At 43.3% G+C, this 24,784-nt stretch overlaps 2 protein-coding genes across 7 annotated transcripts in view; one reads left to right on the top strand and one right to left on the bottom strand.

Annotated features, from left to right (window-relative positions):
- Window positions 1-2,146, top strand: part of alcama (activated leukocyte cell adhesion molecule a) — an 86,792-nt gene extending 84,646 nt beyond the window's left edge. For 2 of the 3 annotated variants that reach the window (XM_086179210.1, XM_086179209.1), the window contains one exon: window positions 181-2,146. The gene's annotated coding sequence lies outside the window, so the exon portion shown is untranslated. The remainder of the gene's footprint in view (window positions 1-180) is intronic. The other variant, XM_086179208.1, reaches the window with a different exon arrangement.
- Window positions 2,147-3,745: 1,599 nt separating this feature from the next.
- cblb (Cbl proto-oncogene B, E3 ubiquitin protein ligase) overlaps window positions 3,746-24,784 on the bottom strand; it is a 56,662-nt gene continuing 35,623 nt past the window's right edge. For 3 of the 4 annotated variants that reach the window (XM_086179206.1, XM_086179204.1, XM_086179205.1), the window contains exons 8-19: window positions 21,621-21,708; window positions 21,154-21,285; window positions 16,115-16,315; window positions 15,803-15,997; window positions 14,878-15,255; window positions 12,772-12,845; window positions 10,816-10,950; window positions 10,660-10,724; window positions 10,456-10,563; window positions 9,243-9,428; window positions 8,913-9,029; window positions 3,746-7,418 (exon numbers count right to left, since the gene is read on the bottom strand). In XM_086179206.1, coding sequence (XP_086035332.1) covers window positions 7,165-7,418; window positions 8,913-9,029; window positions 9,243-9,428; window positions 10,456-10,563; window positions 10,660-10,724; window positions 10,816-10,950; window positions 12,772-12,845; window positions 14,878-15,255; window positions 15,803-15,997; window positions 16,115-16,315; window positions 21,154-21,285; window positions 21,621-21,708 — 1,933 coding nt within the window. In that variant the 3' untranslated portion in view covers window positions 3,746-7,164. The remainder of the gene's footprint in view (window positions 7,419-8,912; window positions 9,030-9,242; window positions 9,429-10,455; window positions 10,564-10,659; window positions 10,725-10,815; window positions 10,951-12,771; window positions 12,846-14,877; window positions 15,256-15,802; window positions 15,998-16,114; window positions 16,316-21,153; window positions 21,286-21,620; window positions 21,709-24,784) is intronic. The other variant, XM_086179207.1, reaches the window with a different exon arrangement.

The raw sequence follows: 24,784 nt of genomic DNA, 5'->3' as shown, positions 1-24,784 counted from the left end.
ATTACGCCTCTGCCTGTCACTCAGCTCCCCTGTGGAGAACATGAATGACATTTAACCTCTGCAAGTCAAATTAGTCAGCTGATAAATATTCAAACCGAAAAAGTAGATTCTCAGGACATTGTCGGGAGTGACGAGATAATTATTAAGCGTGAATCTCTGTGTGTCTCTGTGTGGGAGAAGCTGTGACAACATCAAAATATCGACTCCCAGTTGACTGCTGACGTGCTCCGCGAGGCTCCAGATACATGACTACAAGCCGAGTCCTCCACCAAGTCCCACCCACAGCTGTCCCTGCTGTCCCACCTCACTGTCTGGACCGTCTGCACTGAGGCGCCTCGTATTACTGTGTCATTTTGTTTTTCGTGTTCCTGGTGAATGCTCCTTGTTATGTTTTGTTTTAGAGATTCTGTGAGGCTGCGTGGTTCTTTTGTGGCTGCTTTTGTTTTTGTCTTACTTTGCCCTTTCGTTGGTCCTTGTACACTTCTTCAGGCCTGTAGAAAACATTTAATCTCTTCCTTGTTTCAGTTGAACTTCTTTTATTGGCTGTGGTGAGAGAGAAACAATATACTGCTGTAAAACCTCAGACTTCCAGAAGATAACCTCAACATCTCTACCATGGGTGTGAACACACTGGCAAATGAATATCAAAATTAATGGATTCCCACAAGTTAACACATCTTAATATTAATTGAAGAATTGCATGTACTGAATATTTTCTATCTGCAGTTAATTTTAACTGTGGCATCTCCCTGCCCTGCCAGACCAAAAGCAGATGCATGCAGGTCAAGTGGAGCAGGGAGACACACCAACCACTCATCCATTGTTTTCAATGACAGTAATTCTTTCCGAGTTTTAGATTCTGTCATTTTTCTACTTTGAGGGACTTTTTTAAAAATTAATTTATGCTGCAAAAAAAAAAAAAAAGATCTGAAATGACAAAATGACATGGATTCAATGGAAATGTGCAAGAGACACAAGCGGATGTTCTTGTTAGGTAGTCCAGCTGTGCTGCCTTCATGTTTCACCCCCCTCCCAACCACCATGCAAAGGTCCGTTCTAAGTTGAGACCATTGTTGTGCAGTCACAGACTTCCATGTCTTCATCTCGGAGCCGCCTTACTGATGCCAGATCTAAATGTTCTTTTTTTTTGCGAGTGTGTTTTCGATGTATTTATATTCTGTGTGCACCCAACCCGGGTGGCTGTGCTGCAGCATGCACAATGTTTTTGTTAAGACATCATCACGTGATGAGAAGGTACCGTGTGTAGGAGCGTTACAGGAGAGTGAATCAGGTGTACAGTATCTTCGCTCATTCTCCAACTTGGATGATGTTTTTTAGCTCAGTGGTGTGAAGGATGACCCAAACTGAAGACTGTGGCAGTTACAATGAGGTGCATAAAGATGTGTGTGCGTGTGTGTGTCTGCCGTGGTTCATCCCACAATGCAACACCGCAGTTTTAACAGACAAGAAAGCGAATAGATAACCCTTTTAGAAGGAATCATGAGCCTTGTTACAGCTGACGCTTAAGTTCAAAGTTAAAAACTCTGATTTAAAGGTTCCGAGTTTTATTTCAGAAGCATCGAGGCTGAAACCTCAAAAATATACAAGTGTTTCTGACAAATCCCAGCCAATCAGGACCATTGCCACTCTTCTGTCCAGTCTGAATAAGCATCTGAAAAATAACTGCTTGTCATAGTCTGTAATATTTTCACCTTGAATCATAAATCTGTACACGTCAGCACATGCAAGAAGGTGAGACATCCTGTGCTTCGGCGTGCCAAAGCTCCGGATGTTGATCGTCATTAAACACTAAACCCTAACTTGAAGTAACCAGAAATGGATGTGAATATGAATACATTCTCCTTCTGTTCTTTTTTTGAAACAAGGCCTTGTGCTCTTCCCCAGCTAGTATCAATCAGAGTGACAACGGCATTATTATGGGATGGCTGCCATCACAGGAAAGCAGTGAACATTTTGAAGCACCTCGTCCGTTACGTTATCTCGCCTGTTGTTCCTTTTCAAGTTATCAGGTCAGCAGTGAAACCAAAGAGGGTAAATTGAGAAGGCCATAGTGTTGTAAATACAAAATTTTGTTTTGTACTGTTGTTGACAATAAAGTGTACATTTTGAAAAAAAAAAAAAAAAAAAGGTTCTGTGTTCAATGATTATTTGCTTTATTGCTGCGCTGTTTAGGTGTTGCTGGTGCAGCTGAATGAATGAGCATTGAAACCAACCGAGTACGAAAGATGAGGAAGATGATGAGAAACACAAGTGCTTGTCCACATCCCTCTGAAATGTTTGGCAGAGAACTGACGCGGAATGTTGAAGAGATGTTGTTCCTTTGATTGTTTGGTATTTGCATTCTCGTCGGGGACAGATTGATAGAGGCGGTACACCCAATCTGTTTGCATCCAGATGTGTTTTAGTTGTCAGATGATGTCTCTGCATTTAACGTTTCACACACTGAAATGAAGAGAGTGAAAACTAAACGGACACCACAGGGGGCTGGAGCAGGGGTCTGAATCACAAAGCAGGTTAAATGCATTAGACTGGGAAAACCTGGGTTCAGTTAACACCTGAAGACTCCATTAGAGACACAATGTATCCATGACAACCAGCTGCATGTGGAAATGCTTTGACTCTGCGAGAACGAGAAGTCACAGTACTCTCTGGAAAAAAAAACCCTGCGAATGAAAGAACAGCAATCCTGCAAGGCGCCCCGTGCTTTTCCTGCAACTGCTGTAAATTATGGAGCACTTCATAGCACCACCTGCAGGTGACACTGTGTCATGAACAACAAACGTCTCCATCTCATTGGCTGGATATGTTAAGGTGGAATATTACACCTAAGGAACCTGATGGGATGGGGATTTACACCTAATGATGCTCAGCATGTTACGTAGCCATGAGGAAGTCATGTACTTGGATGCAAGTTTCATTGGAATCAGGACAACTGTTATTAATATATTAATATACTTTATTGCAGGTATTATGGTGAGGTTTCCTATATATGTATAAAGTGATTAGGGAACTCGGACATCGTTATATTTGAATTTTTTTTTTTTTTTTACAGTTTAGAAATCTTGGATGTGAAAAAGTATGTGGAAAATGTGGAAGACGAGAATATAATGGAAAATGTGTGTGTTGAAAGAGTTTTCCTCGACAGAAATGATACACAGTTGAGAGTTTGGTCTCTTGGTCTCTGATTTGTGGACATTTTTTAGGTATTATTTGAAAAGTTACAATTCATGCCAGCACTCAAAGAGCAACCTGAATATCTGAGAGCAGGATAATGCTTGCTTGACTGAGGTAAAATGCATTCACAGCAGGAAGGAACGTGAGTCACTGATGTGTACGTGAAGCTGATGTGTGTACAAACCACTTATTATATGAAACAACACATAATTGCATTTGTAACCCGCGGTTCTGAACACAAGACCAGAGGGTTGGTTTGATGCTGTCAATGGATTTTCTTTCTCCCCACCATGTCAGACAGACTAATAGTTTTGGTCTTCAAATACACCAATATATTTGAGTTTAAGATTAAACTAAGATTAGGCGGCATGGAGCACCGCAGGGATCTCTGACACACGAAGGACGCTTCTCACTTTCATTTATTGTCCCGTTAAAGTCACTTGTCTCCTATCGCCCCGCTCGCCATCTTTCTCTGCTGAGCCAGTCAAACTCTCTCAAGACTTCCGATCATTTCATGCAGGAACTCTCACACAAAATATTAAATACGACAAAGAAATTATGACTTTTTATTTACTTGTCCATGAAAATAACTAAAAAATAAAAGCATTAATAATGTATAAATTAATAGCACATTACTCTATGCTTTACATAATTATCAACACTTTTTTTTGTCACCTAAGCATATTAATATGAAAATGGATTTAGAAAATAAAAACTGCCCTTTGCAACCTAAGGCCACTTGTCCCTCGCAGGGGAGTCCAATAGAATCGAGAATTCTGAGCACTCAGTCGTTTCACGTTGAGACGAATGAAGTGAAAACAGACCAGTGCATAAATGAAAGCCTCACGTGTCAGAGGAACACCAGTGTGGTTCACATCGACGCCCCCTATTTCTAGGATCTCTGCACGTGGGCTGTACTGCCAACATGAACCGTCTCCTCGGAGACGCGGTGAGGAACAGATTTCTTGTCGGAGAAGGAGAACTAATTTGAATATTGAAATTTGAATCAAACGTTGGAGTCCAGAATTTTCCCTCGTCAGTGGCTCAGATAAAGCTGCTTAGTCGATGACTCAGCATTATCTATGGGCCTGATTCTACGTGTCTGTATCTGCTTGTTGTTCCGTTGACATACTTCTGTGGTAATGCTGCAGGGGATACGGGTATTTATGAATCTGCCCGTATACAATGGATAAAAAGAGATAAGAGACTTTGTAAACGTCCTCCTTGGATACAGCATCCCTCATTATCTCTGATTCTCCATGGACCATCTCAGACCCTAATATTAGCATACCAAGTACTCAACCACAGTGGTGTTCCTCTTTAAAGTGCTGCTCTAGGAAGGAAGGAAGGAAGGAAGGAAGGAAGGAAGGAAGGAAGGGTGGAGAAGTGATGGGTTGAACACAACCTCTCAGTTACACTTAATCAAAAATAATAAATACAATTGAACCATATAAACACATTATGCCTCCCAGATTGCAGCCATGACACACGTACTGATGGGTGCTTTCCGTCTCCATGAGGCCATACCCAAATGGAGGTCTGTGAAGCCGTTACCATGCCAGCACTCACGCAGGAACCTGGTGGCTATGCTAACCTAGTTGTGCTTAAAAAGACGTCACGGTCAGTCAGGTATGGATCATCTCAGTCGAGTGATCAGACGCCAGTTAGGATTCCTCCTTGTCCAACATTAGACCACCACAGGGGTTTGGTTTCTCTCCCACGCTTTTCTGCTTCACTTTGGTACGGTTCTTATACCAGAAGTGACATTTTCAAAACCACTTCTTCACTTGCGCACATTGTACAAGTGATGTCTTGTTCTTTTGAGCGTTCATGCACATGATTCTGCGCAATGGCCTGCCGTTTCCCACACGATCAGCTGTCATGTCACCTGACCTCAGTATTTAATGTCCAAAGCTGGAAGGATATTGAGTAACAGGATTTCACAGGTTGTCCTTCGTGTTTTCTTGTTTCTATGAACTGTTTCAATAAATGCATGTACTGTTTGGCAAAAGTTGAAGATGATTTGAGAAATGGACCAAAGCCAATCCAGTCCGGTTCGTGAGTGACCAGGGCAATCCAGTGTCAGCGCTGGATCTGAAACTCGGTTCTCAGCTTCCGTCACAGAGGACCAGAACCAATCAGCAATTTTAGGCTGTAACAAAAGCTACAATTCATCATGTCAAATGAATGTTGATGGCCTGATAATATCTGCAGGAACAATGGGCGAGGAGGTGGGTCAAGTGCTGTGCATGTGTGTGTGAGAGTGTGTGAGTGAGTGTGTTCCACATCACATGGAGGAAACTATGTATAAACAGAAGGATCACTCAGAATTATTCTGCTTAGTTGCAGAAAAACAACACAACACAGACCTCGGTGCTCCATTTCCTGCTTCAACTACGATTCTGCAGTCCTGATAAAGACGAGTGAGGTTGACATCATTAGAATGACATCATGACGCTGTCAGGAGGGAAACATCAGTCGGTCAGCTCTCTGTTGGCACAAATGTTTCCTGCACACATTCAATTCAGATGCACAAAAATGACGCGCGACACTAAAGTTAATCAGCAAACATGATGTGATGTCACAGAAAAGCTGACGGGCAAGAAACACAAGCGACTGGAGACCCATACAGGTTCTAAACTGAAGCTCAGATTCAGCAAACGCGTAGAAATCAAACAATGTGTTCGGAATCATCGTTATCAGAACCGACACACAAGTTCGTCTGCATAGCTAAGCAACAACCTGCAACCAAATCCACGGGTTGTTATGTTGGAGGCTAGTGACTTTCCACGAGAACTACACGGGGACGGTGCACATGACTAGTCTCACAGCTGAAATATTCTGCAGGTTCCTGTTTGTCTCTGTTGGACGCAGATGAGCTCGATCAGCTGGCTCACACTCCGGATCAGACGGAGTGATTCCTCAAGGGTGGGGGAGTTCCACTATTTTTGAAGTGGTGACGGCTGCATTGTCTCTGGGCTCGCTCATCTACACAGCACATTCGCTCGGCCTCAGGCACAATCATCTTGGTTTTCACTTGGAGGAACTCATATATTGTCCAAACATGAACCATTTCCCACCATTTAATCACTTAAGGGCCTGCGAGGATTTAACATGTACAAAAGTAGAACTCACTCATGCAGAACAAACACATTCATAGACTTACAGTCCTCCGATGAAGGGAGGAAATTAAAAAAGGCCTCAGCTGATTAATCCTCTGGTCCACCCACCCTCCTCCTCTTTCTCTTTAAATTTTTTGTCCACTTGTCTGAGCTGTCAGACAGCCTGCTCCTGGTCTGGGAGAAACTTAATCAATAAGGCATCCTTTGGCTCCATCTAACCACTCCAGCTCCTCTTAAGACTGGCAGGTGAAGTATAATCTGATGACGCCATAGAGAGCAGAGGAGAACATGAGTGAAGGAAGGAACACTGGAGTCTGGCTCCCCCCAGTGGCTGCAAATTAAAAGGACTTCTAACATCAGCCTGAGCATGTGAGCTAACGTGAGCTAGACATTTCTTTCTTTTTTTTTCTTTTTTTAAAAAGTCCTGCAAACGAAGGTGTGTGTGTGTGTGTGTGTGTGTGTGTATGTGTGTGTGTGTGTGTGTGTGTGTGTGTGTGTGTGTGTGTGTGTGTGATGTGATGTGAAAGGAGCAATAGCAGCAGCAGTAGCAGGATCAGGACTTCAAAACAGGTTAATACCCAAGACAAAGCAGACACCTGAGCACTGAAGACACCAGAGACCAGCACCGGCAAAGCTCAGTGTAAACTGTGACCTGCCTACTTCTTTTCCCACCTATTTCCATGTTCTCCCATCATTTCATTTCAGACACATGTTCTGTTTTGCAACAAAAGGCAAGTCTCCCTTGAAAATGTTCTTTGTTTCTGCTGGTCAGCAGTTTGAAGCCCTTTAGAGTTCGTCCACTCACAGGCACAGCGTCAGTGTCGTCTCCCCTTCCACTGTCTCTGGACTAGAGGTTCAGTCTCGGGGCCACAAAGGCAAACTCTCGCAGAATGTTTCTGGCCACATCAACTTTGTACTGAGCAATCATCAGCGCCCTCTTCACGTCCTCGAAGGAATAACCCTCCCCCATCAGCTTGGCAATCTTGGCGTCCATGTTCTGTAACTCCAGGCTGTGGGGTTTGCCTGGATGAATGTCTGGAGGGGTCTTCCTGGGCAGGGGCTTGGGCGGCCTGGCAGGGGCCTGCAAACATTCCATAGATCCTTGTAGGGAAAGAAGGGGAGAAATGGTGTTAGTGGAAAAATGCTGGAGGCACACAAGCAGAGACACGAGACAGTCATCAGTGGGTATAATCACTGCATGTCATTAAAGACCAGCCTTCTGAAGCTTTGCACTTCACATTTGTGTCTGCGCCCCTAACAGTGGGCAGTAAAAGGGAACATTCAGGCTCCTCCTCCTCGTGCTGACTGAGGTCATCCCTCCAGTCAGCGGTGAGGTGAAACAATATTCTGGGTTGTTACACATTTTCCAATCTAAAATTCCAATCTTTCTCAGACTCGAACTCCCAGACTTCCCTGTAGATTTTCCAGACCCTACTGAACATCGCCATACAAACAGCAGGATGTTTATCAATCGTGGTTAATGAGCATGTTATTGTTATTATGGAAGAAAAGACTTGGACCAGCAAAAACTCACTAGTCACTTCCAGTAAGTGTTAACAACTTGCAAGCACTCAGATGCTGCAATATCGCACCCATCGTCAGTCTTGACATTCACTCAATTTTTTATTCATCTATATTTTTGTACATTTGCCTTTAGCTTTACATTTTCTAATGTTGATCATTTGGACTTTATGTTTTATTTAATCAGAATCAGAATAGTAAAGGATGATCTATTGAATTTCCCTGTGGGATCAAGAAAGAATCCATCCATCCATCCGTCCATCCATCCATCCGTCCATCCATCCATCCATCCGTCCATCCATCCATCTGATCTAAAGGTAAGTCTAGCAGTGGTTGGTGTATCTAAATCAGTGTATTATGTCCTGACAGCAGATGTAGTGAGTCTAATAGCAACGTTCCAATTGCCTTAATAAGCTGTCCTCCATCACAACTCTAATATTCATCTTGTGTTTTGTATTAACATCTCCAGTATGCTGTATACTTTAGTATTCATTTTGGCTGTGACAGGCATTTAAAAGATTTTAATTTAACAACATTTTGGTAAACGTGTCTATAAACAAAAAGAATGTTGCATCTGCATTATTCTTCCTGATGTCGTGCCAGTGCTTTCATGGACATGCCATGAGTACTGGGCCGTCACGAACCCTCTCTGACACCCCGATGATGTCATAGAGCATCAAAGCTTTCCAGGCAGAATCCTGGCTGTCATCTCAGACCTGAGACCCTCAGACCCCAGACCTCGAACTGAGTGCAGCATTTATCTGGAGGCGCCACAATACACACGACAAGTTTGACATTGATCAATCAAATTAATGGATGAATGGATTGATAGATGGATAGAGGGATGAATGGATGAATGTTTGAGAGATGGATGGACAGATGTTGGTTGGATGGACAGATGGATGTTGGATGGATGGATGATGGACAGGTGGATAGAGAGATGTTGGATGTATGGATGGATGGTTGGTTGGACAGATGATGGATGGATGTTGGGCTAGTCTCTGTCTGTAGGAGCTACAGCAGAGGTGTTCATGTCCTCACGGAGTCCCTGGCTCGGAGGGAGGTGGTCTCTACCTTGGCTGGCCGGGAGGTGGTCATACTCCAAGCAGCCTCTGGAACATCGCACACTCTCTGTGTGTCGTCTGACTGGAGGCAGAGGAGCTGCGCTGTTCAACATGTCAAACACTGTGTCTGCACAACAGAAAGACACAAAGAAAGTTATTAAAACTGTACCGATGCTACCTGTCAGTCTAAAAAGTGGTAAATGATACCCGCTGTTGTCACAGTTCGGCCAGAATGGCAAACATTCAATCCACTGAGAAGAAAAAGTATTCAATTTGCATAAGCCTGAAGCGTGCAAACAAGTAAATATCTGACTCAGTAGATTTATGCTTGCTGGCTCACCAGGAGTTAACAGCAAGTGCTCGTGCCCAGACAACGGCCTGTGTGGTTGTGCAAGGACAGCAGAAGATATGGAGGAGTTGCAGGGTGAGGAGGATGAAGAGGAGGAGAGGTCTGTCAGGCTGTGTCGGGCCGGTGGAGGCGGTGGAGGCTGGGATGGATGGCAGCTGTTGAAAGGGTCTCCCACCGCTGCAAGGAAACAGAAGCCACAGAGAGGACTGAGCTCTCTGCTCCGCACTGATTCTACTAATTCCAGGAGGCGTGTGCAGCCCCGGCAGTGGGATTAGATGCTGGAGAGCAGCTGGCAAAAACTCAGGATTTTTTGAGAGAGGACTTTACAGGAGGAGGAGGAGGAGGAGGACGACGACGACTGACTCACTGTCACCTGGATCAGAATGTATTATTACTGGCTGGACCAGTAAGACCAGCACAACAACTGGGTTTGTTCTTAATGTTTTAAACTGAGTGAACATGATGCCTCCTGAGGACCACGTGCACCTCACCGGGGTCCCAAAACTTCAATGAAAGCTACGCTGTAATGATTTAACGGCAAAGTGCTGCTTCCATCATCCTCCCCTGCTCATCAGTGAAACAATGAAGTGACGATGGGATGAACGAAATCTATCAAGGCATATAAGAGTCATGTAAGTTTGTGGAAAATGCCATAATCCAAAACTTACAACAATGACCAAAAAACCCGAAGGCGATCTAGCACAGTCTATTGAAAATAAGAGTGACATGTCCTGAGATTCAGTTCTTAAGGGTATGTTTACAACAGCGAGGGGCAGTTAAAGAGCAAAGACAATGATTAAATCTAATCAAGCAGTTTTACAATTAAACAGTTATATTAGTGACGATCACAGTAGTCCCATACAGTATAAGTACATAATGGGTACAGTACATTCATTTATGTTCAAATGAGAAAATGTGGAAAAATCTGGATGGAGATGACGCTGTGTATGGGTCGTATGTTAGTGAGTTCATGGACTGTTCATTCACCAGGTGAGGTGGACATTAGCAGTTTGACAGCGGGAGATCATTGTTCTTAGGTCAAACAAAACTGTACTTCATAGTTAAGACTGTCCACCTGATAAATAAGGTGTGCTGTCTTGCTGGCACAGGAAACACAGGAGCTGGGAGGACTGAGAAGACAAGCTGAGACAGGGAGGCTGAGACAGACTAGGAGGCGGGTTGTGTTCTGGCTGGGGAGGGCTACCTTGGGGGGGTAGCAGAATGTCATAGTCAGAGGGTGTCTTGTTGGTGTTGAAGGGGCAGAGGGTGGAGTGAGCCAGCCCGGAGGCCCTGACTGACTCTGAGGGCCCACCTGAGGGACACAAGCAGGGTTGTATGTTCCATTTGTCTTGGAGATAAAGATAGCAGATGTAATGTGTGAATAATTTCTGCCGTTGTCAGGACTAACCAGGCTCGGGAGGCCTGGGCTTCTTCTCTTCCATGGGGGGCTCCGGGGACCCATTCTCAAAGTGCCTGAAGCAGAGAAAGCAAATGTTTTGACCTCTAATGAAACTGACTTCACTGCATCAGCATTGGAACTTCACCAGATTCAGCTGGTCGGTACCTGGTGGGGACCGAGATGCAGATGGGAGCCTGACTCAGGCAGAGGTTGGAGGAAGGAACCTGATAGTCATCCTCCTCCCTCCCTGTCCCTCCCTGAAGCTGATCGGCCGCAGGAGCGCTGAACGGGTTCGAGGGTCTGGGAGACAACCAGGATTCGTCATCACAGTTGAACTGCTATCACTGATATTTCATAACTCATTCTGTCCATTCTACTATCTTCACCATGAAACCCTACAAGTGACATCAAGATGATACATGGGTCTACTTTGCTTACTCAGATTAGTAATGAAGTAAATCAATTAAAATTTCAGCTGTGAAATTTATGCAAATTGGTCCCCAAAAGTGCATTGCTTGCTTTTGTGAGGGGTGGAGCCATGTGTTGTGTAATGATGTCTATAGCGTCAAAGCTATCACTGATTCTGTGTGTGTGTGTGTGTGTGTGTGTGTGTGTGTGTGTGTTTATAGTTTTTCTTTGCACTACTTGTACCTGCATGGGTTCTCACCCTCACAATAAAAACAGTTATTAGGTTAATTTGAGACTCGAAATATTCTGTAGGTGTGAGTGTGAGCATTATTGGTTGTCTGGACTGGTGTCCTGTCCAGGAAGACTCGCCCTCGGGCTCTAGCACCCCCCCCCCCCCCACAGGACACTAGAAGATGGATAAAGAGTCTAGAGTAGAGACAGAGCTTCCCCATCCTGCTCAGGCCTCATCAGAGTGGCAGCTCAATCCCTCAAACATTGTCTGACATACAGACAAGCCTAACCGAATTCGGCCAGCAGCTAAAAGTCTATTAGTTGTCCAGCTATCATTTTTCAAGACTGGTTCAAACCAGAACATTTCCTGAAGCGATGAGACCTAGCTGCTCGAATGTCCCTGGGTCTGAAAGCTCAGAAAAAAGAGAGGAAGAGGCAAGAAGCTTAGAGGAAGGACTTTGGGGATAAAAGGAGACAGGAGATGGAGCAGGAGAGTAAGGCTAACAAGATCTAGCAGGTGTGGAAGTGGATTATTGCGGTCTCACTGGGGTCATGTTTCTCAAGGAAGTTCATTTGGGCAAAAGATAAGGGAAAAGATTGACTGACAGTGTTAGAGACATTTAGTATTGTTCACAGTTAAGTTTCCAGTTCTGAGGGAAAGAGTAAGATACAAGTCAGTGTTATTTATAATAGCAAATAATGCACACGTAATCTCAAGGCACTTTGTATAGAGAGCACATAGCATCCTCAGACTAAAAGTAGCTCCTGACTTGATCTAGGAGAAACTCCAAAAAAACTGCCAAGTCATTCCTGAACCAGCTCCTAAATCAGCAGAAGAGGAGGAGCCATGATCACATCAACATTAGCCATGCATTCAGGGCTTCGTTGACGAAGGCGTGGCCTGCATCAAGCAAAGAACGCAACTGAGAGGACTCGCCACTGACACTCAGTCATCGTCATGGTTGGATAGCATCTAAACGCTTCAACAGCAGGACTCATGGTTGTTGTTTGTTTGTTTCATAGCCAAAGAAAGAGCATTTCCATGTGCGGGAGAGAGGTCATGTGGTCTGCTGAGTCCAGACCGTACAAAGCCACATGCCTCATGCCGGACATGAACTTAACAACATCACGATTTCAAATCTGAGGCAAGATCTACTTTAACATAACAACCTAAACATTATATTCATGTGTTGCTAAGCCCTGATATCCGCTAGTTTGGATAGCGAGATATAGCATATAATTAGCTATCACCTACCTGACCAGTCAGTTTGTTATGTATTATATTGTTCTTTTTTTCATATTCTTCAGTCACGCCGCTAATTTCATAATCTTTATTGGAATATGTTTAGTGAATACGGGGACTGGTGTCGATTTAACACTTCACAATCTTCAACAGGCAGATCATCAGTCGTTCGCACTCCTTGTGTTGAAACTCCTTGAGAGAACGGTGCTGTGTGGTCGGGACCATTGTGTAATACTTGCTTGTGGCTGCTGGCCAGGGAAGATGGGGGGGTTGGCGAGTGCCGTGAGGGGAGGATGTCATAGCCTTCACTGACCTGCACACAATTAGAGAACGAGCAGGCACGTAGTGAATACAGGTGGGATGCAGCAGAGTACATCTTCTATCTCATGAAGGAAGCACATTGTGCTATTCTACTCACGTCACGTTCAAAGCAATTTAAAAGAATGCGGCTTCAAGAATACTTCTACGTGTATTTGTGTTCTCAAGTGATCAATTCAGGGAGCTCAGCAGGGTCAACCGCTTTCTTTGTTTGGTACGTGAAAGCAATGCTGCTGAGAACCTCATGCAATCAAGAGCGCCGCGGCTTCACCTTCAAATACTTTTAGTAATGGAGCACCACAACTTTACCTTCAAATACTTTTAGTAATGGAACACGGCAGCTACACCTTAAAATACTTTCCTAATGGAGCCCCACAGCATCACCTTCAAATAACTTTACCAGTGGAGCCCCACTAAATCACCTTAAAATACATTTTTAATGGAGTATTGCAACTTTACCTTCTAAAACTTTCATTAATGGAGCAGCAGAGCTTCACCTTCAAATACTTTTACTAATAGACCAGCGCGTTTCACCTTCAAATACTTTTAGTGATGAGACCCAGAGTTTCACCCTCAAATACTTTTATTAATTGAACAACTTTACCTTTAAACACTTACATTAATGGAGCACGTGGCTTCACCTTAAAATACTTGTATTGATGGATTACCCTGGCTTCACCTTCAAGTACTTTTACTAATGGAGCACATGGCTTCACCTTCAAGTACTTTTACTGATGGAGCACATGGCTTCACCCTCAAATACTTTTAGAAATGGAGCACTGCGGCTTCACCTGTGAATACTTTGTTAATGGGCTACCAGGGACTCTCCTTCAAATACTACTGTTAATACAGGACTGCAGCTTCACCTTTAAATACTTCATTAATGGTGTATCATTTTATTGTAAAAAATACTCACCTTTCGACACCAAATGCAGGTACTTTTGCAGTTCAATAAATCTACGACTTATACTGCTGACACTACCACTACTGCTAACATTACTAATAACATTATTATAACCACTGATATTACTTCTACCACTAATTCAAACATTAAAACTACTACTACTTCTAAAATGAAAACTGCAACTACTGGATCTCATTATTTCTACTTCTAGTACAACATTTCAACTACTATTACCACAACTACTAACATTACTACTACCACTATGACTACATAGTAGTAGATGGAGCGAACTTGACCTTTATTTGAAGTATATATATATATATGCTACAGAATATTCTACATGCCAAGCAGAGGGTACACACCTCTGAAATAAAAATTGTTGCCTAAAGTGAAAATGTTCACAGGTGATGAGTCACTCTCAGATCAAAGAGTGTCTTGGGGGAGGGTGTGTGTGTGTGTGTGTGTGTGTGTGTGTGTGTGTGTGTGTGTGTGTGTGTGCATGTGTGCTCTGCAGTGTTCTGCTAGTACCAAGTACAGTTTTATCTAAATACTCAGTTCATGAACTTCAGTGATATGTCCTTCTTGAGCACGACAGTCATTTAGTAGTATTTAGGAGTTTACATGTATTTGATATGTATGTGTGTGTGTGTGTGTGTGTGTGTGTGTGTGTATAATTTCCCTAACAGTGAAATTGTCATCAGCCAGCATGGATTGGACGCAATTGTCAAGTCACTACAAACTAGCAGATGAGAGGCCACATGACCAAGAGGCTGAAAAACAGTATATAAAAGTACCAGCCATGTTAGTGGCCTCGTTAGGCTGCCATGAAGGTCAAAGAACGTCAAAAATGTTAAATTTGGAAAGTCACATAGAGCATGATTGCATTCCAATCATGACACAGTTCTTTGCACATTTCATTGCGAACCACAAATGAGAACCTGCAGGTGCTGTGACCAGGACAGTCAGAGGATCCTGAAAGTCACCATTGCGTCCCCTCTGTGAGTGATTAATATTAACGCTAAACTGAATAGTGAACGATCCAGTGGCATACTGAGATGATCAGTCGAAAGAGCTGGCCCAACACCTCAACCAATCAAATGAGAGGCCTGAGAACTCATCCTACCTTGGTGCTGTCTGAGTTTCCTGCTCCATCTATTCTGTGATGTAACCTTGCAAATCCTGCAGAAGGACAACTGAGAGGTCTTCCGTTTAGATGGGAGGGGCTGGCAGAGCCCAGCTGGAGCAAGTACTCGGCCCCAGCCCTGTAAGCGTCTGCCAAGTGGCTGTCTTTGGCACAGCGTGCATCGGGGGGCATCTGGGCGTCGGACAATGCACCAGTAGAAGAGGATAAGGAAAAAGAGCTGGACAACCAGGAGTGGCGCGACTCTGGGGGGATGGGTGGAGGACGATCAGGGGGCAGTGGCGGTGGTGGTGGGTCCCTCTGAGGAGGAGGCGGGGCTGGGAGAGGCTTGTCCTGTTTCCTGGACATGCCTGGAGAAGACTGAAGAGGTGGACGGATTCTTATTAACTGAATACTAACTTACGACTCATGTCACACGTCTGTGTAAAGATTCTCCTCGGTGCACTATTTGGCATGCTAGAGGCCAATGTTAAGGAAAAATGCACAACCGTCTCCATCAATCATGGCTCAACCTGCTGTGCAAAGACTTCACACAATTCTACAAGTCTACTCCAACTGGAAAGAAATGAACTTTTCACATCAGTTCAAACATACTGTACATAAACTACAGCCATCAGAGCGCTCCGGTGCAGCATCGAACTTCTTCAGCAGGAGAGTTGTTACTCCTCCTTCTTTATTCTCTTAAAATTGTGAATTCCTTTCTTTAATTTAATCTTTTCGGTGTTTACTTCCACCTGTGGTTGTATTTCTGCTCTTTTTTAAGTACCGCTCTAAAGCAATTACTTTAATTTTTTCTTTTTTTTATATGTATTTCATCTTTTTTTTAGGCCATCTGCTGAAGCTTAACTTTAATGATGATGGCCCGGTACATAGAGGGCCCCACTTTAATATACCGTATGGAACTGACCTTTGGAGAGCCGGTGGGACTGGCAGATGGGGAGCTGATGGCGCCCTTCTGGATGAGGTCAAGTCGTGGAGGGACTGGGGGAAGTCCGAGGTGCTGCACACAGTGGCTGGGTTCTCCTATGTGGGCTTTTCTGTGCTGGCTGACAGGTGAAGAACTGGGAGATACCATGGGGGAATTCTGCCGTTCTGCACAGTGCTTCAAGTAGAGTAAAGCACATAATTGGATAAAACCATTTTCTAAGAGGACAAAATACCATTTTTCACACACGGTTTTCTTCTTCAGAACGACCAGGACGAGCACTTCAAGCCTTACCTTCCTGATGTTGGCCAGACCGTTCATGACCAAGCAGTCCTCGCGGTCCTCGTCATCATCCAGCTCCAGCATGGGGCAGCTGTGCTGGTCCAGGAAGAAGCACTTGTTGCCCTCGTTACGTGGGTCAAACGGATCCACAATGATTGGCTCTGTGCCTTTGATCTCACAGCGACAAAATGGACAACCCTGGCCGTCTGACTCCTGGAACATTCATGGAATATCATGAACTGAGGCAGCTGATGTCAAAACAACCCAATAATAATCTTAGGATGTTCTACACATGGTTTTTGCATTCAATTACATGCATATGTCAAAGTCATGCGGTTCATTAATGCCACACTATCTTACACTCTCTTCCTCCATTCATGAAAAGATCGGCAAAGTCAACAACATATGCTTTCTCTCCCGGGAAAACAGTTTTCAACTTTACGGCATTCGTTGACCACATGTTCGTATTCTACTTCCCCGTCGCCTGTCACAGGTCATAAATAAGAAAATAGGGGGTTTGGGTTCTGACTGTTTCTTCTTGTCCTGACTCAGGGGCTACAATCAAAGACAGACAATATTTACAGAGAACAAAGCTGCGTTTGTGGCAGCCATATGTTTGCAGACTTGGTGGGGGATGCACCAAAGGCACGTTTGAAATATAATCCTAATTGGAATGGTGGAGAAGGGAAGGAGTGGGAGGTTAAAAGGAAAGTAGCCCGGAGGGGGGAGGAGAAGGGTGTGATGGTCACTGAAGAAACTCCAGCAACACACAGAACTTAACCCACAAAATACTCAACTCAGACAAGAGAAACTGTTTCTGCTTTGTTTCTGGTTGCAATGCAAAGGTTAGAAGTAGGGTGACATATATCAAATACATCCTCCTGTCCAGCCGATTTAGTGATTTCTGGTTTTAACATCCAGGCTATACACCATCATAGATGTGTAGTTTACACATTATCACGATTTCAACCTGACTTACCTCAATTGGGTTTGGTGTTTGTTTGTTATTAACTCTGCAATTAGTAGATATAGATAAGGTAGATAAGGATATTAAAATGTTTAAATATTATCTTTATTATTTTGTCTTGTTTTTCCTTCAATTACTAGACATGTGACAAGGAAATGTTGTTATGGGCCGGACCGCATTGCACTTGACTTGTTTACGTTTGATGCCGATGGCTGAAACTGGAGTGTACGGATGGATAGCTGGCTAGCAACAGGGACAATTCAAAGGAAAGCCAGACAGGACACTGATGGTGAAAATTTTTGAGACTTAAAAGTTGGCCATGAGTTGAAAATGTTGGGAACCACTGGTGTAGAACATGCGTAACACAGTCGGTAGTAATTATACCTCTTGCTTCCCCACAATAACACACACCATAGCCTTGCAAGACAGTGGAAATTTGCTTCAGTTACTGTGTGGAAGACAATAGTGAAGGTTATGGTAAAAGTCTAGGGGGTGGGGCATCACGCCGGCCCCTAAGAGTGTAGACATGTTGCTGACAACGGCCCACGAGAGGTGAATTATTTCATGCTGTAATATATCAAACAAATTTCCGCACGCTAAAAAAGATACTTGATAGATACTTTAATTGTGTGTGTGAGTGAGTGTGTGTGTGTGAGTGAGATGGTGAAGTTAGAAGTTGCGTTATCCTTGAACATACAGTACACAGCAGGGTATAGCAGTGTTAGATGTGCATAGTTTAGAGTATCTAACGTGAATACATTTCCTGCTCAAAGTGAAGAGGGTTCGAATCATGAGCCCCCCTCTGCTGACTAGACCGAATCATCTGCCATCGCCGAGCACAGTGAAATATTTTTAGCTAACAACGATGGGCTCATTCATGATGTGTTCTTATGCATACATTTGTTCTTACACACAGATTTTTTTAACTCTCAAATTAATCTCACAGACAAGAAGGAAAACCTAATGCTTATTTCTAACTTCGTTCCCTGACATTGCAAGTTACCAAATAGAGTGAGTTGCATCCGTGTGACTTCTTTTAACCACTAGAGGGCAGAGCGGCCAATCGTAAATATGATGCTTACACCACTCACCATAACATTGCCGTGACTCTACTGAAACTTCAAGCAAACACAAAGTAACATTCTTTGCTATTCCTTTTACCTGAGAAATAAGAGGAGGACATTAGAAGAATAAAGATTGTGAAGTATTCCAGGCAAACCAAATGGGCATACAAAGAGCTAGATGGGCACGTGGTCTCGGTTAACAGATCATGTGCTGACATTCAGCAACGGTGTGCTCTCTTGTTTAAACCAACCAGCTCAACCACGCAGCTTGAGAGACAGACAGCGACATTCACAACGATCATCATGCAGCTTCTCTGACCAGTGAGCCCTCGGCTGCAAATCCTGGCATGAAATGAGCATGAATTATGAATCTGAAAACACAGTAATCATACTAACTGATGGTAATGGGTGTGCATAGATTATGATTCGAGGAGAACAGATACAGAAGTTGCTCTTTTTGCAAGCTTGCCTATATTTACTGCGCATGTAACTAAACTACGTGGTGAGAACGAGACACAGAAATTCTGATTCGCCATCCTTCATGCATTGATTCAGTGTAAAAACTAACTCATAGCTAGAATACGGGAACCCTCAAGTGGCTTTACTTTGCACAGACACAAGTGAAAAAGCAGTCATTTAAGTCAACAGGATGTGGAATTACATAGATCATCAGCCAGCTGTGAGTGCAGGAGCTTTCCAAGTCAGCTTACTAATACACGGACTGAGAGGAAAGTCGGGGAACCACAACTGAGTCAATGACACGAGCACACCAGTGTTGCATTAGTCACTGTCAAAGGGTAGGAGGGTTCCCTCTTTCTGTCTGACTCACTCACGTCTGACCTGTGAAGGAAAATACTCTGGCACTGAGGCGTGCGTACACACACACACACACACACACACACACACACACACACACACACACACACACACACACACACACACACACACACACACACACACACACACACTCAGGCTAACATACATCACTGAATCACTGGCTGAGGTTATGGTGGAGGAGGGGGTCACCGTGAGCTGTCATAACAGGAAAGATGACAAACAAACATTGGTAATGTGGGTGCGACAGACTCCTGCTGTTTAAAGAGGAGAGAATTTAGCTGGAAGGACGGCACTCATTTGGTTAAACCTGTTCAGGCCAAAGCCACCAAAACTATGCAAGTAAAAGTTTGCAAGCTTTGTAGCTACGAAATTGAACCTATTGAGAACTAAACACCAAACCAAACATGAGTGTGTGCGCTCCAAAATGCTGCACATACAATTCAACCAAGGTTTTTCCAAGGCTTTTCATGAGCGGGACCATAGATACCAGTTCACTAATCACTTGATGTTTGTGTGATATCAAGTAGATAACGGAATCCAGATTTTTATAATCATTGCTGTCCCAGCTGGCAAACAACATCACATTTGATGTAGAATATTGGCAACAGCTGATGTGGATATTTTGTTGGTTTCACATGTTTTCAAGTGATTAAAATCCAGTGTTCATACATCTCATTCTCAATCTTGATGAAGGGACAGTTTCACCACACCCCAAAGCTGGTATTTGATGCCGACCTGATCTACACAAAAAATGACCGTCTGTCTGGTACATGATGGCTTATTTAAGCAATCTAAAATCTTAGGAATACGGCACATGTAGCATCTATTCACATGAGTTGGATGGTGAATAATATGTCTGATGCAATAAATCGAAAATGCCAAACGCAATCGAATCAATGCACAAGAATGCAATAATATAGCATTGATTTTTCAATGTTGTTGAGGTGTTTCAACCCCAGCGAGGACAGAGAGGGAACATTCCAGAGCTGTCGAAGAGGAAGCTCATTTGTAGCTTCATGAGATTCAATAAATGAGAATCTGGAACTTCAAACTCATGTGTTGTCAATTAGACGTTCTGATCCTCCGATTCGTATGAAGTCTGTGTTGTGGTTTTGGTGACCGAATCTGACTATGCAGAGGAAGATGTTACCTCTCCTGCTTGCAGCTGCAGGTGTGTGACTGTGTGACATCTCTGGATGTGGTTTGCTGTATTTCTCTTATGTACACCACTGCAACATTTTCCATCTTTCTTCAAAAAAAAACCCTCAACGTAATCTACACTTGTGCTTTATGAACATTTCGTGGTGTGATGTCTCTTTCATTTCTGACAATTCTTGAGGGGACTGAAGAGCAAAAACAATGGGAGGGGGGGCTTTTGTTTTGTTTCATGTAAAACAGAGGGAGAGAGAGAGGTGCAGGAGGACAGAATGCTGGACAGCCACGGCTTGTTGATGCCAGACATGAAACATAGGAACATCAGAGTCGTACTGGTGCACTAAGGGCCAACAATTTGCACATCAGTGAATTTTTACCCCCTCAGAGACACACTCATCTTACATGCTGGTGGGGGATCGCTTCAGGACTGAAGGGGAACAGAAGAAATCCTCCAATGCTCCCTGAATTGAATGCACACGAGAACATGTGACGTATATCTTTGTCTCTGCATCTTCCTCCACACACTTAGGAGGAGAGAGGTGTGAAAGATGGAGGTGAACAGGAAGGACAGGAAGGAGTCTTTGGCTGATGACTAATTAGAGAAAGGTAATCACCCATGCACTTGTGGGTGCAGGCTTGAGTCCACCAGCACGGTTAACACAGTCGTGCAGTGCGATGTTCTGAGTGCAGGCTAACACAAGCAGAAGGACTGAAACCTACTCTGTATTCTCAGTTTTTACCTCCAGAATTGTGGAAATTTGATCAAGAAAGATGCAAGAAAACAGAAAGGAAATGAGGGAGGGACCTTGTGTCGTTCACTGGAGGCTGTATATGAATCTATTTCCTCTATATTGCTCTCATTTCCATGTAAAACTGAATAAAAGTTAGCTTCATCATACAGCTAAAACGTTCCATTCTTACATTTTCAGTTGTGGTGATGTTGGCTCAAAGGCAAAAATAAACCCCCCTGTTCAAAGCTTTTTTCTCCTCCTAATGAGTTACGAGTGCAACATAATTCATTCTGATACCTGCCAGGCTGTAAGACACGAAGTGCACATGAGGTGACCACAGGGCTCGATCTTGACGTCTTTGTCGTTCTCAGCACAGATCTTACAAAGCTGGAAAGTGGAGCCCATTTCACAGTAGAGTTCATACTGCTCCTGTTCAAGTAGAGCGAAGTCCTGTTAGTAATCTGGGGCATGATATAACAACATGTGCATCAATTACACACTGTTTCCCCCCATGTTGACGCTGAAATCTGGTGCTCTTGATTTACCACAGAGATTAAAGTATGTAAAACAAATTACATGATAAAGAATTATGGCTCATTTATGATAGGCAGGGAGTCATGGGATTTTTTTTTTCCCAAGTAATTTTTAAATCGTTTCCACAATCAAATGTCATACATAGAGGACTGAGCTTGAGTATCCCCTGGCTTGGTAAATGAAAGTAAAGAAATTCACTGGCTGGTTGAAATCATGTCAGTTAAACTCACTTGTGTCACTTTGATGTGATCATGAGGCGTCGGCTCACATAAACCAGTGAGGTCTGGGTTGTAACTGCGACCATCAGGAAACAAGTAGCTGCAAATGAGAAAAAAAAAGTACAAACCGTTAAACCATTTAGTTGTTTTAAATAGGCTGAGGCTGAAATAAAAGCTGCTCTGTTTGTGTGTCATACACAAGCATCTGGCTCAGTTAAAGAAGAGGAAGTCTTTATTGTCACATTGTAAAAGAAACCTATGCTCTGAATTGAACCCTTCTTCAACGCAGCGGTGAGCAGTCGTGTGAAGAACTTGTGGACCAACTCCAGATCTTCTGCCCGTGTCCAGGTCAGGAGCACTGACAGGTGTATTAACCTAACACGCACACCTTTGATAGTGGAGGAAACCGATGCACCCAGAGGAAACCCACGCAGACACGGGGAGAACATGCAAGCTCCACACAAAAAGGCTTTGGGATGACAGGATCTGGAATCTGGGACCTTTTTTGTTGTTAGTTAACAGTGCTTCCCTCTGTGCCGTGAGGGGCAGAGGAATGGGTTGTGTGACATCCCAAAACATCAAAACATCATATGGTGAAGGGTCTGAGATTTCAGCCTGATTGATATTGTGTGTCTGTAGGGTCACGCTATGATTGGATGGCTTGGTAGTAGGGAAGGGAAGAATACAACAGTGATGCCTGGTACAGCACTGACTGTGATAAAAGTCAAAATGGCTGTGATCAAAGACAGAATTTACAATAAAGGCCCAACAATCTAAGTCAAAATTTATAATCCAGGGCTAGAGAACAAAGCCAGAAAGTATAATCAAGACCAAATGATCAAAGTCAGAATTTACAATAAAGACCCAACAATCTAAATCAAAATTTATAATCCAGGACCAAAGGATCAAAGTCAGAATTTACAATAAAGACCCAACAATCTAAATCAAAATTTATAATCCAGGACCAGGACAAGTCAGAATTTACAATTAAGACCGAGAAATTAAGGTCAGAATTCATAATCAAGACCCAGAGATCAAAGCCACAAATTAAAACAAAACCCAGAGATCAAAGCCACAAATTAAAACAAGACCCAGAGATCAAAACCAGAAAGTCAAATCAAGACCCAGAGATCCAAGCCCATCAAACCCCAGGCACTGCACTAGATACAGTAAAGGGGCAGGCATCTGGTTGTAGTAATATCACACTGTGATTGGTTGTTACATCACACAACCCATAGCGCCACCCTTCAAACTATGGGTACTGCACTTGGTTGATCAAGTTTTTATTTCCTTGGTCTATTTTATGCTGGGAATCTGTTGTGCAGGGAACATGGCCAAGATGGAGGAGGTTGCAAAAGGGGTGATATACCATGAGGGATACAAATCAAGCTATATTTAATTTTTGTAATCAATAATACGTTCAGGTCAAGTATTCATTTCACTAACTGAACTGAGGTGTGGTTCCTAGAACAACAGACACATGAAACCAAAAGCAAGGACAGTTTGTCTGCATTGCCACATTTGACCACATATTTCTGCTCTGGCTGCATTTACAGTCCTTATACGCATTTTGTTCATCACTTTCGATGTACACATAAATCTATAGTTGCAAGTCACTGAGATGATGATGGAACAAAAGGAAAACTTGGAAATGGTACTGCAAGTGATCCCAGTCATACATTTCAGAGACCATATTGCGCTTCTGTTGTTGTTGTTGTTGTTTTGGAGTTTTGTTTTTTTTAAGTTTGCTTTGTTGCATTATACATCTATTTGTTGAGTGTAAAACTTCAGCAAATTTAAAAAGCCCAAATTCTAAGCGGCCTGAATGCCTTGTTTCAAACCAGCCTTTTCCTCTTGGTCTTATTTACATCACTATGTCCCCGTAGAGGCTCCAGCGACCTGCCATTGTTGGATGACGACGTAAAAAGGTATGCGCACATTTTTCTGTTGTTGTCTGCTGTAAAAAATGTGATTTTAGCAATAAGAAATAAATTTAATCAAAATCTGAATAAATGTCCCGAAATATGCTCTTAAACTAGAAATATGTGCGCATTTCTGCACTGCTTCGTCAGCTAGAGCTGTTAGCATCTCAAGCTGTTAGCATCTCAAGCTCAAGGATCAACACTGGCTGTTCATTACAAAGGTCAAACCAGGCAGCTGTGCTGAGTTTTATGCTGGTTCGCTGTTTATTTGGGCGGGGATGCCATTGGTTTCAGTCTACTCTTTTTGTTTCAATGATGTTTCAATTTCTCAGTGATGAGCCCCCAATAAAACATAACTATACATTATCTATTTATAAAAGGACTAAAACACAAATACAATCCTGGGTTTTAACAACACACCCACACCCACACAGCACTACCTGAACAGTTTCAGATAGTTGTGAGTGATGGCAGTTACTCCATAAGTGATGGGATAGTATCCTTTCACGTTTTCAGAAAATATAATAGGTAGGTCAGAACACTCACACATATTGCTGCATATGTGTGTGTGTGTGTGAGTGAGAGAAGACAGAAAATGAGAGACAGCGTTCACATCTTTGATGAAGACTCGCTTATTTTTGCCTCATCGTTTGTAATAACTCGTCAGTTTATTACGCCTCATAACTCACAGTCGCTGCAGGATCAGCTGCAGTGAGCGTGCTCAGTCAGAGTCTGTCCTCCTGCAGGCTCCATCACTGTTTCTAGTTATACAGACAAAGACTCATGCAGTATAATTCACATCTAAGTCCTGTAACCATGAGCCAGGAGGAGCAGGACTTCCAGACATTTACAGCCTTTGTTCTCGGGACAAAGATGAGTATTCATAGTGTCTTCAGACATTTACAGGTGTGTTTCTAGTGGCAAATGGCCCTTTCATCATCAAAGACTATATCAATATGTATATTTAAAGTACACATTTGGTCATATGCAGATTGCAGGCTGGCTGTTCATTGTCACATATGTTTCCAGGTTGAGTGGGGATGTTCTGCTCTCATGGTGGGGCGGTCAGCCGGGCGTGGTTCTTAAAAATCCACGACCCTCGCTTCAGTAAATGAAAGAGTGTGGTTGATGATCAAATATGAAAGAAATGCTTGCAGAGAAATGTGAAGCTCAAAGACATCCTCTTTTCTGACGAAGATGAGAAAAACACCTTTCATCTTGGAAGAGGCGTTCAGAGATGGGGTATCCCCTTCA

Source organism: Aulostomus chinensis, chromosome 15 (genome assembly GCF_037954235.1).
Source record: "Aulostomus chinensis isolate RoL2024-O1b breed Wild chromosome 15, RoL_Achi_v1.0, whole genome shotgun sequence".
Classification (NCBI taxonomy): Eukaryota; Metazoa; Chordata; class Actinopteri; order Syngnathiformes; family Aulostomidae; genus Aulostomus; species Aulostomus chinensis.
The sequence above is the reverse complement of the archived record's forward strand: the minus strand, read 5'-3'. Positions and strand labels throughout refer to the sequence as shown.